The sequence below is a fragment of the Galeopterus variegatus genome, unplaced genomic scaffold (genome assembly GCF_000696425.1).
Source record: "Galeopterus variegatus unplaced genomic scaffold, G_variegatus-3.0.2 Scaffold1520, whole genome shotgun sequence".
In the NCBI taxonomy this organism is placed as follows: Eukaryota; Metazoa; Chordata; class Mammalia; order Dermoptera; family Cynocephalidae; genus Galeopterus; species Galeopterus variegatus.
Genome location: NW_007727631.1, coordinates 314,242 through 332,809, shown reverse-complemented (window position 1 = coordinate 332,809; position 18,568 = coordinate 314,242). Strand labels below are relative to the sequence as shown.

Sequence of the window (18,568 nt, the reverse complement as noted above, 5' to 3'; positions counted from 1 at the left end):
GGAAAAAAAAAAAAAAAAAAAAAAAAAAAAAAAAAAAAAAAATGAGTAAAGGTTGTGAATAGACATTCCTCCAAAGAAGATATACAAATTCCAATAAGTTTATGAAAAGATGCTCAACTTAATTAGCCATCAGAAAATGCAAATCAAAACCATAGTGAGATACTACTTCACACCCACTCAGATGGTTACAATCAAAAAGATGGACAATAACAGGTGTTGGTGAGGCTGTGGAGAAAGTGGAACCCTCATACATTGCTGGTGATGGTGCAGCCACTTTGAAAAGCGGATTTTAGCTATTCCTCAAAAAATTAAATAGAGTTTCCTTATGACCCAGCGATTATATTCTTGGGTAAATACCAAAGAGAATTGAAAACATATATCCACACAAAAACTTATATGAGAATATTCAAAGCACTATTGATAATAATGAAAAAGTAGAAATAACCAAAATGTTCATCCTCTGATGAATGGATAAACAAAATGGATTATTTTGGAATATATGTACATTGTATATACAACAGAATATTATATAAAAATAAAAAGCTATAAAAAGAATGAAGTACTAAATCATGCTACATACAGCAGGGATGAACCTTGAAAACATGCTAAGTGAAAGAAAACAGTAACAAAAGGCCATATATTATGTCTAGAATAAATGAATCCAAAGATATAGAAAATAAGGTTGTAGTTGCCAGGGGTTGGGGGAGTCTGTAATAGGGACTGTCTGCTATTTGGTATGAGGTTTCTTTTCATACTGCTGAAAGTGTTCCGGAATTAGACAGTGGTGATGGTTGCACATATTTGTGAATATACTAAAAACCACTAAATTGTACACATTAAAAGGGTGAATTTTATGGCATGTAAATTATATCTGAAACCACACCTAACATTTGTATTGCACATTAACTTTCATATAGCATTTTTTTTTTTTTTTTTTTTTTTAAAAATAACCGGAAAGGGGTTTTTAACCCTTGACTTGGTGTTGTCAGCACCACACTCAGCCAGTGAGCGAACCGGCCATCCCTATGTGGGATCCGAACCCGGGGCCTTGGTGTTATCAGCACCGCACTCTCCCGAGTGAGCCACGGGCCGGCCCACATATAGCATTTTTTTTTTTTTTAAAAATAACCGGAAAGGGGTTTTTAACCCTTGACTTGGTGTTGTCAGCACCACACTCAGCCAGTGAGCGAACCGGCCATCCCTATGTGGGATCCGAACCCGGGGCCTTGGTGTTATCAGCACCGCACTCTCCCGAGTGAGCCACGGGCCGGCCCACATATAGCATTTTTTTTTTTTTTAAAAATAACCGGAAAGGGGTTTTTAACCCTTGACTTGGTGTTGTCAGCACCACACTCAGCCAGTGAGCGAACCGGCCATCCCTATGTGGGATCCGAACCCGGGGCCTTGGTGTTATCAGCACCGCACTCTCCCGAGTGAGCCACGGGCCGGCCCACATATAGCATTTTTTAAAAACCACTGATTTAAGGCAAAAGTAGTCAGATCAATAGAATATTTGAGAAATGTAATTTCTTGGAAAATTCTACAAATTTGTTTTTGCTCAACATATTAATAGCATACATGCAAATGATTATAACTGAAAACAGGTTTATAGTTCACACCATCATAGTCTTTCTTCCAGTAATGAAATCATCAATTACTGGACTACCACAAACTGTAGTGAAATGCCATTATATATTTGGACATAAGGTTGAAGGAAATGTTCTCAGGCCCTTGAAGGTATTCCCAGTGACTTATGCTAAACCATCTTTGACCCTGCACAACTTAAACCAGATGACAAGTTCCTTGATGAGAGGGCTCAGAATCCCAGTGCACTAATTTATGTGTGGAATGTTACTCAAGGGTAGTATGGAGCACGAAGCAGGTGCTTAGTGAGCATGAGCCGATCGACAGTTAAGAACTGGGGCTTTGGAGTCAGACCAAAATTTAAATCTCAGCTCCATTAGTTACTAGTGCCAGTGACCCTGAACAAATTATTTGACCTCTCTTAGCCTTAGTCTCCTTATCTGTAAATTGAGGCAGGGGGGAGAGGGGATAGCACCACCTACCTCATAGGATTGAATGAACTTATACCTATAAATAGTTTACCCCAGTGTGTAGCCCAGAGTAGGTGGTTGAAAAAGGTCAGCCACAGCTGTCAGTAACAAGCTCTTCTCTTCCTGCCCTGGTATTCCATTTCTTTGCAGACAGAGTGGGAAGCTTTGGAGCTGACAGATCACCAGTGGGCACTAGATGACGTCGAAGAAGAGCTCATGGCCAAAGACCTCCACTTTGAAGGCATGTTCAAAAAGGAATTACAGACCTCTATCTTTTGAAGACCAAGCAGGGATTAGCTGTGCAGGAACTTAACCTTGTAACTTTTGTTGGAGCTGGCGCCTCTCAGAATAAAAAGGAGGATGCAGGGGCTGGCGGGCGTGCAGCAAGGCTCGTTCTTGTCTGAGATGGGTTCCCCTTTATGTTTGAAACTAGAGGAAATAGGAGGAGTATACTTGGTGGCTATTTAAAAAATATTTTAAATTTTACTTCTGGTGACTCTAGTAATGACAGTCAGAGAAAGGGGGAAAACTCAAGCTACTGATAATATATAAAAATTTAGCAAAAATTCAGTCCTCAGAAGAAGCATTATCAATTATAGCTAATTACTATGTACAGTCAGTCTGACCTCTAACAACAGTAAATTCCTGTTTTCTTGGGATCCAAAAACCCTGCTTTTTACCTTTAATTTTTTGTTAGTATTTTTAACTTTCTTTACAAAAGTGACACATTTTCACTACCAAAAACTTAGAAACTATGGATTAGCAAAATGAATCTCTCTGCATTGTTCATTTTGAGCCTGCAGAATGACATAGAGAGCAAAAGTGTCAAAACCTTACTCAAACTCTTTTCAGAGTGACTACCCCAGGCCGGGACAGACTTAGCAAACCTCTTATATCCGTTAATACTGTCCAGTGAAAATTGGTGACCCTCAGGCACTGCAGGATTATCAAAAGTGCCTTTGGGGTCATCAAAGACAGGTTAAATAATACAAGGCTTTGATCCAGACTTCAGAATATGTCAAATCCATTGACAAATCAATGGTGCTGTACTGTAAATGGCTACTCAGTTGAACAAAAGACCTCATTTCCCAGTTATTCTGGACAAAAGAGTGTTCACATATCGCTGTAAGAAGGAAGAGAGGGCAGTTGCTGGCAAACACACAGGTGAGGGTTGCCCAGGAATAATTCTGTCTGGATTAATTGTCCCAGGGAAGTGGCAGGGTGCCATTTCTGTACTGAGAGTTGGATGTAACTTGCATGTTGAGCTCTGTAATCAAGAACAAATGACTCTTGACTCTACAAATTAAACCATCCTGTTTTCTCTTCTTTGCCTGTGAAAGTGTTGCCTCTGTGGATCACTGATGGCCTTCCGCCAATAGTCGTGAGTGTCTGGACCAGTGCTGGGGAGTCTAAAGTGAAAGAGATGTGACCGTTGCCCTCAGAGAACTTGTAAAAGGAAGACACAAAAGAGAGTGACCTTTTTTTGAGGTCACAGAACCTCTTTGAGAATCTGACTGAAGCTCTGACTCTTCCCTCTAGAGTAACACACGTGGGCACAGACACAGAGATTTCCCAGGTAACCCAGGCGCATTGACAGACCCTCTAAGGCCATTCATAATGACCCATAGACCCAGGTTAAGAAACCCTGACCCTTAAATATAGTTAAAATACTGCCTAGGAGCCAGCCCGTGGCTCACTTGGGAGAGTATGGTGCTGATAACACCAAGGACATGGGTTCAGATCCCTATATAAGGATGGCTGGTTTGCTTACTTCAGAGAGCGTGGTGCTGACAACACCAAGTCAAGGGTTAAGATCCCCTTACTGGTCATCTTTAAAAAAAAAATAAATAAATACTGCTTAAACCAAATATTAAAGGAGCAAAGATTCACAGATAAACTGATCTTTGACCTGGGCCTTGGAAGAAGGGGGAACAGAATCAGCAAAGGTCTGCAGATTAAAATGTCCACAATTCATTGCACCCTGAGGAAGTGGGGAGTGGTACAGTATGTATCGGGAAGGTCAAAGTTGGGCAGGAATGAAAATAGTAATTGGTGATTGAGTGGTGCCACCCTTGTGATTGAGTGACTGAGTGGTGTTCCTACAAGGCAGCATCAGGGCATTTGAGTCTACTTCTTCACCCACACAAGGTTTGCTTTTTTCCCTGGTATCAAAGTTGAGTGGTTGAATGTGTGACTTTCCTGACCCATCATAATGGTGGTAAATGCGCATGTCCTTGGTACCAGCAAGTTAAGTGGAAAAGCCAAGTTTGTCTTAGCAGACTCTTCCTAGAACCAGCATATAAGTTCAGAAAGCAGTGCTTATTGTGTGTGTTTCTTGGAGTTCAATTTGGAACAGGCTATAAATTAGCATTTTATCTTTCCCATTAACCTGGACTTATCACCTAAACCATTTAGGACACCATAAATATCCACTTAGTGACCATGGATGGTATAGAAAATACTATGCAAGGAAAGCTAAATATTGATAGTCAACTGTACAGCACAACTCAGAAAAATAACTTAGATTTGAGGACAGTAGGTAAATGTGCACTTAGGGGCAAAAGTCAGCTTGGTTCCTCTGTTCAGTGTGTAAGGTTTTTGATGGGCATGTGTATATGTGAAGAACTGGGTTAGCAATATTGCAGTTGCAAGTGACAGAAACCGAACTCGACCTGACATAAGCAATTAAAATAAAAAGGATGTTAATTGACTCAGTAACTACCTCCCCACTCCAAAAATAAATAAATAAATCAACCATCTCAACTACCCACTGAATTTTGAAATAACAGGTCATCACAACAGGTCATCTCCTGGAGTCATGAGTTTTTCATTTCTACGTGTTCTTTTACTCTGGCTTGTTTTCTAAGACTTAAATCCCAGAAAATCAGAATGTGTTCTCTTTCTTGTCAACGATGACTCATTTAACGGTCTTTTCTATATCAGAGACAGAAATATATTTCCACTGAAATTTTCTTTTTTACTCTGCAACTCTTTAAGGTAACCAGGCACAGAAAGACAAAAACTTTCCTTTGAAGAGTAAATGTTACTGGCACTTGGTCCTTTTCTTTTTCTTTTCTTTTTTTTTTTCTGTTGTTCATAAAAGTACAAGTCCTAAGATTCGAGATATGCTGTTGAATTCTATCTGGTTTCCTATCCTAAACAAACCATAATTGGAGGTGCCAAATTAATTCTAAACAAATTTGTTTCTGGGCACCTGCTGGGGCCATGGGCCTTTAATCTTCACATACAAAAATGTTTATTCGCCTCTGCTGGAAAGAAACACAGGTTGGAAAGTCGAAGGTTAGTCAGTGGAGGAGAAAAATGGGGTGCAAGCTCTCAAGATGATGGAAGAAAGAAATGAACCCTGCACATATTTTCCCTGGCAATCTGAGAGAACTGCCAAGTTTGGGTCAGAGGTCTAATTTAACTAAGAGTACCATCTTGCTCTTTTTAGGTTACCACAATCTCGGTGAAGCAGGTGATCGTTCCTGACTTAAAAGAATTTCCAAATTACAAACCCAAAATGAAAGCATGCCACATAATGCAAAATGTGAATATCCAACAATTGCTTGAAATTTAACGGGGTGTCAAGTCTGTTTATGATATCAATACAATTTTATTAAGAAAAAAAAATTGGGGCTGGCCAGTTAGTTCAGTTGGTTAGAGCATGGTGCTGCTAACAGCAAGGTTCAAGGTTTGATCCCTGTCCCAGCCAGCCACCAAAAAAACAAAAAATAATTAAAATGTCCAGTGATCAGCTGGCTTCAAGCACAACTGGATTAATGGCCTCAAATGATGTCATTATGACTCAGTTGCTTTCTCAAGTCTGCTTTCTTCTATTCTCAGGCAATCTGTCTTCTCATGGAGAAATCAGCTTAGTAACCCCAGTGAAAAGAAAGGGCCCCTTTCTTTAAACTTTCAGCAAAAGTCAGGATTGCATCTAACTGACCTGGGTTGGGTCATGTGCATATTCCAGGAACTGCTTAGCCTCTCCTAAATAAACTACAATGATTAGGGCCGGCCTGTGGCTCACTTGGGGGAGAGTGTGGTGCTGATAACACCAAGGCCACGGGTTCGGATCCCTATATAGGGATGGCCAGTTAGCGTGGTTCTGACAACACCAAGTCAAGGGTTAAGATCCCCTTACCAATCATCTTTAAAGTAAAAAATAAATCATCTTTAAAGTAAAATAAACTACAATGATTGAAGCGGGATGGAGTGATTCCCCAAAGGAAAACGGGTTCTCTTGTCAGAAGAAAGTGGCATGGGTACAAGGCAAGAAAAATAATGTTTTACCCTTTAATCACCAACTGTCTAGAATGTTCCCAAAAGGAGGTACTGCCCCTGTCCTCAAAGGTAATGCAGTCTTCATTTACTGGATTTCTATGATGTGCTCAGTGCCATGCTAGATCTTTTCAGATCTTTCTGTTCATTCAAGAAATATTGAGTGTGTGTTGCAAGGCATTGCACATGAGCAAGACTCACTCACAAACCTCTGTGTTGGAGGCCAGGACAAGGATGGTGCGAGGGAGGCTGCAGGAATGTCCTGCAGGTCATCCAACCAAGCTGTGTGGGCAGGGAAGCCTTCCCAGCAGAAATGTCATCTCAATTAAGATGTGAAGGATCACAAGGAATGTGCCAGAGAAATATACAAAGAAAGGCTATTCCAGGCAGAGACAACAGTGTGCACAGAGTACCAATAGCAAAGGTGGTGGTGGTTTTCAAGAAACTGAAAGACCTGCATGACCCTGAAGTGCAGAAAATAAACGTTGATGAGCATTGGATTGTGTACTTTAAATGGGTGTATAGTATGGTGTGTGAATTATAGTTCAATAGGATTGCTTCAAAAAACCAACAAAAGAAACACATGACCTGGCAGCAGTAGTGCCAGATGGCAGAGGATCTTGTAAGTCATCCCGCAGAGGTGGGAACTTGATCTGGTGGTGGCAGCAGGGAGACTTTGGGAGGGACTGAAGTTAAAGGATTTGCTGCTGGGCAGGGAGGGGCAGGGAGGGGCAGAGGCAGGTGTGAGGAGTGTTGGAGTGAGAGTGGATGGGAGTGAGGTCATGGAGAGAGGGATGGCCTTGAGGCCATGTGGACAATTGGCTTCTGCTTTCTTGCACTCACTGCATGGCTTTGCATAAGGCACTTCCCCTCTCTTGGTCTCCCCATCTGTCAAAAGGGGATCAGATGGTGCAGCCAGTTTGGGAAAGTCTGGCAGGTCCTCAAAAGCTAAAACATCAAGTTTCCATGTGGAATTCCCAGCAGTTCCACTCCTAGGTAGATAAAACCGTCGGGTACTGCTGATCTTGAGCTGAATGATAAGTGGCTAAATGATGAACCAATTCATCTGCTCACTTAGAAACTCAAATTGGCCTTATATTTATTTTTTATTTTTATTTTTTGGTTGCTGGCTGGCTGGTCCTGGGATCTGAACCTTTGACCTTGGTGTTACAACACCACACTCTAACCAGATGAGCTAACAAGCCAGCCCAACCTTGGCTTATTTTAAAGAAAATATTTTTGTCTGTGTATGAGTTTTAAATGCAGAAACTGAAACGGGGACTTACTATTGCCTTTAATAACTTGATGCCACCAGAACAGATCAAGCATAAGTAAATGCTGCCATGTAGACCTGCTCTAAGAGGAAGACACCAGAATATTTATTGCAACTCTGTAATAATTACAAAAACAGTAAACAAAAGGTAGGCAGGCACGGAGAAAGAGGCAATAATCTAAATGTCCATCAACAGGGTATGAGTAAAGAAAAATGAAAACACATGTCCACCCAAAAACTTACACACAAATATTCATAGCAGCATTATTCATAATAGCCTCAAAGTAGGAAATAATCCAACTGTCCATGAATTAAAGAATGGATAAATAAGATACGGTATATCCATACAATGAAATATTATTCAGCATTAAAAAGAATGAAGTACTGATGCTACGACACAGATGAACCTTGAAATATTTTTTTTTTTGAACCTTGAAATATTATACTAAGTGAAAGAAGCCAATCTCAGTAGAGCACATACATAATCTCATTTTTTACGAAATGTCCAGAATAGGAAAATCCACAGAGACAGAAGGTAGATTAGTGATGACCAGGGCTTGGGGAAGCAGGATGGGAAGTGATTGCTAATGTGTAGTGAAAATGTTCTAAAACAATGTGGTAGTAGTTGCACAACTCTGTGAATATACTAAAAACCACTTCAAATAGGTGACTTATGGCCTGTAGATTAGATCTCAAAGCTGTTCCAAAGGCAAAGGGGAGAGCTGGCCCGTGGCTCACTCGGGAGAGTGCGATGCTGATAACACCAAGGCCCCGGGTTCGGATCCCATATAGGGATGGCCGGTTCGCTCACTGGGTGAGCGTGGTGCTGACAACACCAAGTCAAGGGTTAAGATCCCCTTACCGGTCATCTTAAAAAAAAAAAAAAGGCAGAGGGAGTAGGGGAGGGCCTTAAGCCCTTGGCAGCTGGCATCAAGCTCTCTCATGATCATGGCTCTTGTAGGCTATCCCAGACAGCAGATGAGGAGATCAGGGAGACACCTGCAACTGCCAGGTGCAAAGGGCTCCCGGGGTCAGCTGGCATGGTCCTGAGCCTCTCATGCACTTTCACCCTGGCCCTGTCACCCCTCCTGCTGGCCCTGCTTCCACCCTGGCCCCACCTCTCTGTCTCCCTTCCTGTTCTCTCTGCTCCTCTACCTCACTGGAGTCAGCCTGGGACGCTCATCAGGGTTGAGAAACATGGGTTCTGTACAGTGCCCCTTCCAAGAATGGCAGGTGCCTAATAAATAAAACATTTTATTTCTGCATCCTGCTCACAAAATGGTTGAGCCAGCTCTTTGCAATCTTTTTCTTTCTCCTGTTTCTTTTTAAATCTTTTTTTATTTTTAATGTTTTGTTATGGGAAATTTCGAACATACACAAGAATGGAAAGAGTAGTATAATGAACTCCCACATGCATATCACCCCGTTTCAATAATTATCAATATTTTGCCAATCTTCCTTCATGTATCTCCCAAACCCACATTTTTTGGGGGGGGGGGCAGGGGGGCTGGGATATCTTAATATGCTAGATACTATATCATTTCACACACAAATATTTAGTAGCTATTTCTAACAGGTAAGAAATCTTTTAAACATATCACAAGGCCATTATCTCACCTGATACATGCTTATTCTTTAATGTGTTCTAAGACCCATTCCATGTTCAGATTTCCCCAACTGCCTTAAAATTTCTTTTTATAGTGTGTATGTGTGAATGAGAATCCCAGCAAGGCTCCCACATGGCATTTGGTTGCTATGTCTCTTAAATCTTTTTTATAACAGTTTCCCTCCCCCTACCTTTTTTTCAAGGCATTAATTTGTTGAAGGAACCACGTTATTTGTTCCTTCTGTAGAATTCTGTGTATCTCTGAAAATATTCTTATCTGCATGGGAAATCAAATTTTCAGATTGTTTCTCACTTCAAAGAAAGACTGAGGAATGAATTAATGATTGATGTATAAAAAATGAAGCCAATGAAAAACCAAGCAATATTTACTGGAAAATATTGCAGGAAAAAAAAGATATCCAGAAAAGGAATTATAATCACAGTGCATTTCTTGAATTAGCTTGAATAATTGTTTCACAGTTCTAGTATTGTAAATGCAGATAATAATATACACAAAAATGTACAGGAAAATGTGGAAAGTAATATGAGCTAAATATTCATATTATCTTCATAATAATCAATAGAGAAAACCTAAAACTGAATGAAATTAACATTAGCAGTATAAGTCTGATGCTTAGAAAACAGATACAAATATCAGAAGACATAACCAGAAATACCAGAAAGTGTTGAAAATGACTGCTTCCAAGGAGCGGGAATTGGGAGTGAGAGGGAATGTGGTAAGGAACTGTTGATTTTAAAGTAAGGATCAGGGCCGGCCTGTGGTTCACTTGGGAGAGCGTGGGCTGACAACACCACGTCAAGGGTTAAGATCCCCTTACCAGTCATCTTTTAAAAATAAAAATTAAAAAAATAGAGTAGGGATCAGATTTATTTATTTATTCATTTATTTATTTTACTTTTTTTTTTTTTTTGGCAGCTGGCAAACCATTAAGGCTTAATTTGACCAGTGTACTGTACGAGTATAACTTCTCATGACTTCAGAGTTCAGGACAGTAGGCAGAGCACTGAGAAGTTCACCAGCCTGCACCATCTTCCACCTGTTCTGCCTTTTGTTTATTTGCTTGTGCCTGCCAGAGCAACCAGCCAGAACGAAAATGCCAGCCAGCTGTCCTAGGCATTGTCTAAGCAGAGAATTCCTTGTTGCCACCTACCTCCCCATTGCCTTTTCTTCTCTCTCTCTTTCCCTGGGAGCTTGCAAGGTACTTCTGGGTGGGAGCGCCCAACAACCTCCAACTCTTGTCAGTTTGAAGTCCTTTCAACAGAAATCCAAGCTGGAGGGCCTATTTTCATAGATTCAACTCCTAACACAGCAGGGGCCACGTGGAAGCCTTGGGTTTTTTTTTTTTAATCTCCCCTTCTCTCCTCTTTTAGAGGGGCAGGATGGTGTCATCACCATTAAGAGTGCTAGCTCCAAAGTCAGACTTGTAGCTTGGCCTCTTTGTTGCAGTATCGCCTCCAACAAGTTATTTAACCTCTCTGAGCTTCAGCGTGCCAGCTGTAAAATGAAGAGTATAACAATACATAAGGTTATTATGAGGACTTAGACTAATGCAAACTAATGCAGGGGCTGGCCATTTAGTTCAGTTGGTTGGAATTATAACACCAAAATCAAGGGTTTGGATCCTCATACCAGCAAGTAGCCAAATAAAGAAAGAAAGAAAGAAGAAGAAGAATGCATTTAGGTGTGTAGCATGGTTCTTGATAGACTAAGTGTCTGGGAAATGGGAGCTATTGACCACCAGCTGTATACTTGGAATCATCTCCCACCCATCCCTGCCATCCCAGTCTCCAGGATGATGCTGGGAGCTCCGTCTGGAGCTGAGATACTGCCCACCGACACCTGGTGCCTCATGTTTCCCATTTACATTCACCTCCACCCCAGCCAGTTTCCTCTTTCCTCTTTTGGGATCAGCTTTCATCTTGGCCTCTGGCCAAAGGGATCATAATCTCTCTTGCCTTTATCTGGAATCTCAGAACCCCTGCCAATTGGTGGTTTGGAAACACAATGGGATTGGGTTTCTGGCTCCAAAGAGGGCAGCAGTAGGAAGTCCTCAGGAGAAACCGAGGACGGGAACCAGGCCGGATCCGAGCCTGCTGAGGGAATCTCAACATCTCCAAAGGAGGCTCATCAGAGAGTTCACAAAGGATCTGGGCCCCTCAGCTTCTGCAGTGTGCCCCTAGGACTGCTCTCTCACCAAGACTGCCCATGGGGGAAAAGATGTAGGTCCCCCAGAGGAAATTAGGTTGCTGCCAGAAAGGGGAATGGATCTTGGACAACCCCCCAAAATGTCAATTATCTATTTATATATAGAATCAGAACCAGACAACAAGATAAAATAAACAACAAATGTAGAATCCTACATTTAAGGTCAACTACATGTAAAACTTGGACAACCCCCCAAAATGTCAATTATCTATTTATATATAGAATCAGAACCAGACAACAACTGGCTAGATCTAACAAGATAAAATAAACAACAAATGTAGAATCCTACATTTAAGGTCAACTACATGTAAAAACATGAGGAAGACCTAGTAGATCAATATTGGGTAACATAATGATGTGGCTTCCAGAAACATTAATTCATTGTGAGGCCATATTAATGGAGGAGTAGAATCAAGGAAAGAGGAGGTGAAAGTTCAGCTTTATTTCCAACTGGGTTCATTTCTAAGAGTCATACTTTAAGGGGGACATTGTTGAGATGGTAAGAATCAAACAGAGGAGAGATGCCACAATGGTGAGAACCCAGAATCCCGTCCTACAAGGAAAGGCTGAAATAATTGAAAGTGTTTGGCCTGGAGAGAGAAGACACCAGAGAAAGGAGAAACCCTTTTACAATCCTGAAGGGGCTCCCACAAGGAAAAGAGTAGAGCTGGTCAGAAGTTATGGTGAAATGGGAAAAGCCCGCACCCTTTCCTGGAGTCAGGAGGACTCGATGTAGCCCCGCCATTTACCAGCTATTAGGGACTAGACACTCTGCCAACTGCAACATGTCAGACACACTGAGAGTTGAGTATTGCTTTTCTGTGAGAGCCAGAGGTAGGAAACCACTGGGTGGGAGATTTCAGCTCAACTCTGGGAAGAATATTCTTTCTTTTCCTTTTTTTTTGGTGGCTGGTCAGTACAAGGATCCAAATCCTTGACCTTAGTTGCTATAACATCACACTCTAACCAACTGAGCTAACCCGACTTTTTCTTTTTTTAAGTGAAATTTACAGTTTTTACCTCTGATCACAAAAGAAATACATGGTTGTATGTATAGAATATTGGTAAACAGAAAAGCAAAATTAGGTAAAAATCACATCAGCCACTATTTACCTTCTTTTTTTTTTTTTTTTTTTTTCCTTTTTGTTTTTTTTCGTGTCCGGCAACGGATCGCAACCCTCAGTGTCGCGCCCGTACCGGACCGGGGACCGGCAACCGGCAACGGGATCGCAACCCTCAGTGTTGCTCCCGCACCTCGCTCAGCCAGTGAGCGGCCGGTCTGTACGTGGGATCCGAACCCTCGGCGGGAGCGCCACTGCGCTCCCAAGCAGCGCACTGTAGCAGTGCGCCACCGGGCCGGCCCAGCCACTATTTATGTTCTAATATTTAAGTATGAAATGGATGGATGGACAGATAGATTGGTAGATATTAACAAAAAGGGGTCATACAAATAATTAACTCAGAATTAGAGTATAAGCATGTAAGGATGTATGTATTGGCATGTAAGGATGTTTACTGAAGTTTTGTTTCTAGTAGAAAAGAAAAAGTTGTAAGCCACTTGATTACCTATCAATAGGGGAATACTGGGAATGTTTGGGTAAATGACAGTACATCTCACCACGCAAAGTGTGGAGCTAATCAAGTATTGCCTTCAAAATGTTTCCAACATAGGGCTGGCCCAGTGGCGCACTGCTACAGTGCACCCCTTGGGAGCGTCAAGTATTGCCTTCAAAATGTTTCCAACATAGGGCTGGCCCAGTGGCGCACTGCTACAGTGCGCCCCTTGGGAGCGTGGCGGCGCTCCCGCCAAGGGTTCGGATCCCACATGCAGACTGGTTCCTGCTCACTGGCTGAGCGAGGTGTGGGCGCAACACCGAGGGTTGCGATCCCGTTGCCGGTCAGGTCCGGTACGGGCGCGACACTGAGGATTGCGATCCCCCTTGCCGGACACGAAAAAAAGACAAAAAGGAAAAAAAAAATGTTTCCAACATATATTTGCTTTTATTTTCTTTAAAGATGACCGGTAAGGGGATCTTAACACTTGACTTGGTGTTTCAGCACCACGCTCTCCCAAGTGAGCCATGGGCCGGCCCTTATATTTGCATTGTTTAAGGCAAAACAATGTTATAAAATAACATACATAGTGTGATCGCGTTTTTGTAAAAATATGTATGCATATGTGTGTTTTCATAAGCAAAGGATTGGTGCTAACAGTGGGTGCGTGTGTGGGACAGAGTTAGAATGGCCAGGGATAAGACAATTAACTCGTTCTTTGAACATTTCTGTGTTATGAGAATTGAGACAGTCAGCATATGTTCCTTTTATAATTCAAATGACTAAAATTTAAATAAATAACAACCTACCCTGGAAATTTCTCCATGCCATTAAAGGTTCTACATAATTTTTGATAACCACATGTATTTCTTGTGTGGGTTTTCCTTAACGGATTGAACCTCATGATGGATGTTTAGTACGTCAAGAGCTATCCAAAGAGGGACCTGGGGTATTTTGACAGTGTCTATCAGTCCTGCAAATGTGCAGACCCATAGATCTAACCATACCTCAGCTAGGAAATTATCTGATAGGATCATAGTGCATGTGCACAGAGATGTCTATGCAAGAATGGCCCCTGCCTCATTATTCCTGCCAGCAAAAGGCTAGAAACAACTTAAGTGTTCAACCACAGAGAACAGGCTAAATAAAAATGACCATATGCTAGAATTCTGAGCAGCAGACTCAAGAAATGAGGTAGATCTTTACATGAAAAATGTGCCAGGATTTATTGTAAAGTGAAGGAAAAAAAGGCAAGTTACAGAAACAATATGTACAGCATGATCTCATTTTTGTATAATATGTATGTGTAACTGCATTAAAAAAGATCTGAAGGATACCATCAAGCCGTAGGTAGGATTTACCCACAGGTTCAAGTATGCATGTATTCCTGTAAGGATATAGGTATATCCCTAGATAGATAAAAAGGCAGTGAGCTTCCCGTCCCATGAGGTATGCAAGCAGAGGCTGGCTGCCCGGTTTGCAGGGATGTTGTAGAGGGGACTTCCACGTCCCTCGGAGATGACCTCAGTTCCTCTCTGAGCCCTGAGACTCTCTGAGAGAGGGGAGGTCGGGACTGGGAGAAGAGTCCGCGCCTCGGGAAAGGGTTAAGCGGGGCTGGTGCTGCTGTGGGCGGGCCCGCGATCGGCAGCGCGGGGCTCTGCAGGCTCAGTCTGAGCACCCGGGAGGATGCGGCGCGGCCGCGGCTGCAGGGACGCGCGCAAGGTGAACGCGGGGCTGCGGCGCCCAGGTGAGGAGCTGGCCGGGGGCGGGGGCAGGCGGGGAGCAAGGCCTGCAGCCCCCTCGTGGGCGCGGGCCTCGAGGCCTGCTCGGCGCCCACCCCCGCCCGGGACACTGCGGAAAGGCGCGGAGCCAGGGAGAGAGGAGACTGAGGAGGAGGAGGAGGAGGAGAGGTAACCCGAGATGGACCAGCTCCCGGAGACTGCCCTGCGGAGGCCCTGCCCTGCCCCCAAGCCAGCCTCTCCCCAGTCCCTGCGCAGCGAGATCCCCCCCACCCCCACCTCATCCCGAAAATCTCTCAAGCAGTGGAACCCCGCGGCTGGGCGAATCCCCACCTCGTCCGTAGGTGCCCACAAATCTTGGTTTGGGGGGGTGGGGAGATGACATGTTTATCACTGAAGGCCCAATTCAGCCATCTCCTCTGCAAAGCTTTTCAGACCGCCTGTGCAAGATGAGCCACTGTAGGCTTCACAACCCCTAGTGTGTCCATTCAGCTGGCTGTGTGACCTTGGTCGAATTGCTGAACCTCTCTGAACCTCGGTTTCCTCCCCTGTGAAATGGGTATATCCACACCTGCTTGTACTGGGAGCTTAGCACAGGAGCCTACCGGGTAAGAACTCAACACAGGAGCACTACTGTTAACCAGTACCTGTATTAGGGGCCTCAGTCCTTCCCCCTCACCTCACCCTTACTCCCCAACCCTGGAGCTGAGGCCTCTCTGTGGGTCCCCAGCCTGGGCCAGAAGTAGAGCATGGGGCTCAGTGAATGTTTGTGCAATGAACTAACAAAGCTTTAAGGCAGAGTCTAAACTTAGGTTTGGGGAATAGTCCTAAGAGGTCTTTAAACCCGCTAGAATTGTCCACAAGCTTTGGTGAGCCCGGGCATTTTCCCAGGGAGAAACACCTGGAGTTTTCAGCGGCTTCTCAAGGTGTCTGTGAGTCACCAAGGGTTAGGAGCCAGGGAGCTTTGTGGACAGCTGCTTCCCAGAGAGGAAAAGAGCATGGCCTCTGCCCCCAAACACACCCAGGCCTCAGCATTCATAGCCACTGTGCCCCCTCTCCTGGTCTTGGAGTCCCTTCCTTCCTCCCTGGCCTACCTAGGGACTCTTGGGAACAGGAACCTAGAGGGAATATGGGGGCCAGGTGTATACAGGAGGTTGGAGGTATGAAATGAAAGAGGCGGGAGAGAAAATTACTCTCCCCCAGTGGGGGAGAGAAATTACTACACAATGTGACCAGTGTGGGGAGGGCCAAGGAGGAGGTACGGTACAGCAGGGTACTGAACTAAGAATTGCTAACCTTTTACCTCCAAAACAGCCATCCATGGTAGGATGAGCCCACATCTTCCCCCGGGGGACAAGTGTTACACCTCTGAGGGGACCAGAGGAATATGGCACTGAGCGCTGTGACATGTACATATAAGACTTTCAAAAAACAATGAACCAAAGTCTAACCTGACTGCTTCTTGAAATTAAAAAAAGTGCTTCCCCAACATCTCAACCCTGGAAGATCAACAAGATAGAGGGGTACTGAACAGATTCACTACCACTGAAAATCTAAAAGGCTGCCTTGGAAGAGGAACCAGGCTTCCCCTCCACCTCTCTAAAGCCCCAGAGGGCAAAACTAGGGTGAATGGGCAGAAGGTGCCAGGAACAAGATCTCAGGTCTATAGAATTATCTTTTTTTGTTTGTTTGTTTTTGTATTTTTAACAATTAGAACTGCCCAGTAATGAAGTGAGCCTTCCCAGGAGGTGGGCAGCTTCCCGTCTCTAGATGACCGTCTATCTGGTATGTCATGGTGCAGAATCCAACATGAAACAGTGTTGGACGAGATGGTCTCTAGGAGCTCTTTCTGTCCTGAGAAGCAAAGATCTGATGACAAATTCATTCAGCACAGATTTTCTAAGAACCCACCCCAGGTAAAGCGCTGTGCAAGCTGCTGAGGAGAAGGCCAAAAAGGAAAAAAAAAGTGGTCCTACCACTGGGAATTCTACCATGCAGTTGGGAAAACAAGTTGAACACACACAGCATTTAACAGTGCAAGGCAACAAGTACCACAAAGGCCCAGGAGGTGGAAAAAAAGGCTGGCAGGCTCAGGGGTGGAGGTTAAGCTGGCCTTGGAGAATGGGTTGAAGGGAGATTTACAGTTTAAATGAACATGGAGTGGGGGATAAACAAGGCATGTTTTGGCAGGGAGGATGTAAGGACGGCAATCTGAATAGTTATGGTGAAAACAGGCTGTGAGATGCCTTGAATACCAGGAGGAAATTTAAACTCTGAACTGTGAACGGTGGGGAGGGAGGCAGTGGATGTTTTCTGAACACAAAGACGAATGATTAAATCAATGTCTTGGGCCGGCCCGTGGCTCACTCGGGAGAGTGTGGTGCTCATAACACCAAGGCCACGGGTTCAGATCCCTATACAGGGATGGCCAGTTACTCACTTGGGAGAGCGTGGTGCTGACAACACCAAGTCAAGGGTTAAGATCCCCTTACCGGTCATCTTTAAAAAAAAAAAAAATTAAATGTAACACGGATGTATTTAGTGCAGTGATTCTCCAACTCTGGCAAATCACTGGAGGAGCTTTTAGAAAATTCCAGTATCCAGGGCCAGCCCGTGGCTCACTCGGGAGAGTGTGGTGCTCATAACACCAAGGCCACGGGTTCAGATCCCTATACAGGGATGGCCAGTTACTCACTTGGGAGAGCGTGGTGCTGACAACACCAAGTCAAGGGTTAAGATCCCCTTACCGGTCATCTTTAAAAAAAAAAAGAAAATTCCAGTATCCAGGCCACATCCCAAGAAATTGTGATTCCTTGGTCTCCAGGTGATTCTAATATGCAGCTAGAGTTGAGAACTGCTGGGGTATTACTTTCCTAATAGTATCATTAATAAAAATGATAGCTTGCATCTATTTAGCACTTATTGGGTGCTGGGCATGATGCTAAACATTTCATCCTCTCCACAACCCAATGAGGTAGGTGCTGTTCCCATCTCTATTTTACAGATGTGCTTGGAAAGTTAAAATAACTTGCCCACCACACTAGAGAATGGTGGAAAATCAAAAGCACTTTTCAAAGGGCTATTTTAATATTGTTATTATTGCAGATGAAGCCGAGGAGTGGCCGGGGCGCCCCCAAAGCCATCCCCCAGCACCCCCAGTCCAGGCCCCCTCGACGTCACGCCGGGGCCTCATTCGAGTCACTACGCAGCGAGCCCTGGGCCAGCCTCCCCCTCCGGAGCCCTCAGCCAGCTCCATGGCTTCAGCCCCAGCCTCCAGCCCCCCAGCCAACGCGACCGCACCTCCCCTGCGCTGGGGGCCCCTGCGGCGGGTGCTGAGCTTTTCCTGGGAGCTGCACGTCTACGGGGTGGGGGTGCTTTTCCTGTTGCCTGCGTTGTTGGCACTGGCCATGCTGGCAGCCGCCCCTGCGGGGCCCCGGCTAGCACTGGTGGCCGCAGTGCTGGTGCTCGTGGCTTCGGGGCTGCGATCTGCCTACATGCTCACCGACCCTTACGGTTCGCAGGCGCGCCTTGGCGTCCGCGCCGGCCTGGTGCTGTACAATCTGCCCTTCCCCTTGCTGCTCACGGCGCTGGCCGCCCTAAGCCTGCTCGGCCTGGGCGCGGGGCTGCCACAGCAGCTGCAGAACCCTCTCCTGCTGGGAGCTTTGGCGTTGGTGCACTGCGTGGGGCTGCTCGCTACACTTCCTAGGCCACTTGAGGACTCACAAACCCACCTGATCCTAGGAGCCCACCCCAATGGCCCTGTAGGGTCAGAGCCCCATGACTTTGACTTCCTCTGGGAGAGCCCTAGAGATGAGAACCCCAGGAACTCTA

At 44.5% G+C, this 18,568-nt stretch overlaps 2 protein-coding genes across 2 annotated transcripts in view; both read left to right on the top strand.

Annotated features, from left to right (window-relative positions):
- Positions 1-3,380, top strand: part of EMC3 (ER membrane protein complex subunit 3) — a 21,344-nt gene extending 17,964 nt beyond the window's left edge. Inside the window, exon 8 of the mRNA XM_008577494.1 lies at positions 2,205-3,380. Coding sequence (XP_008575716.1) covers positions 2,205-2,333 — 129 coding nt within the window. The 3' untranslated portion in view covers positions 2,334-3,380. The remainder of the gene's footprint in view (positions 1-2,204) is intronic.
- Positions 3,381-14,918: 11,538 nt separating this feature from the next.
- Positions 14,919-18,568, top strand: part of PRRT3 (proline-rich transmembrane protein 3) — a 4,944-nt gene continuing 1,294 nt past the window's right edge. The window contains exons 1-2 of the mRNA XM_008577498.1: positions 14,919-15,081; positions 17,843-18,498. Coding sequence (XP_008575720.1) covers positions 14,919-15,081; positions 17,843-18,498 — 819 coding nt within the window. The remainder of the gene's footprint in view (positions 15,082-17,842; positions 18,499-18,568) is intronic.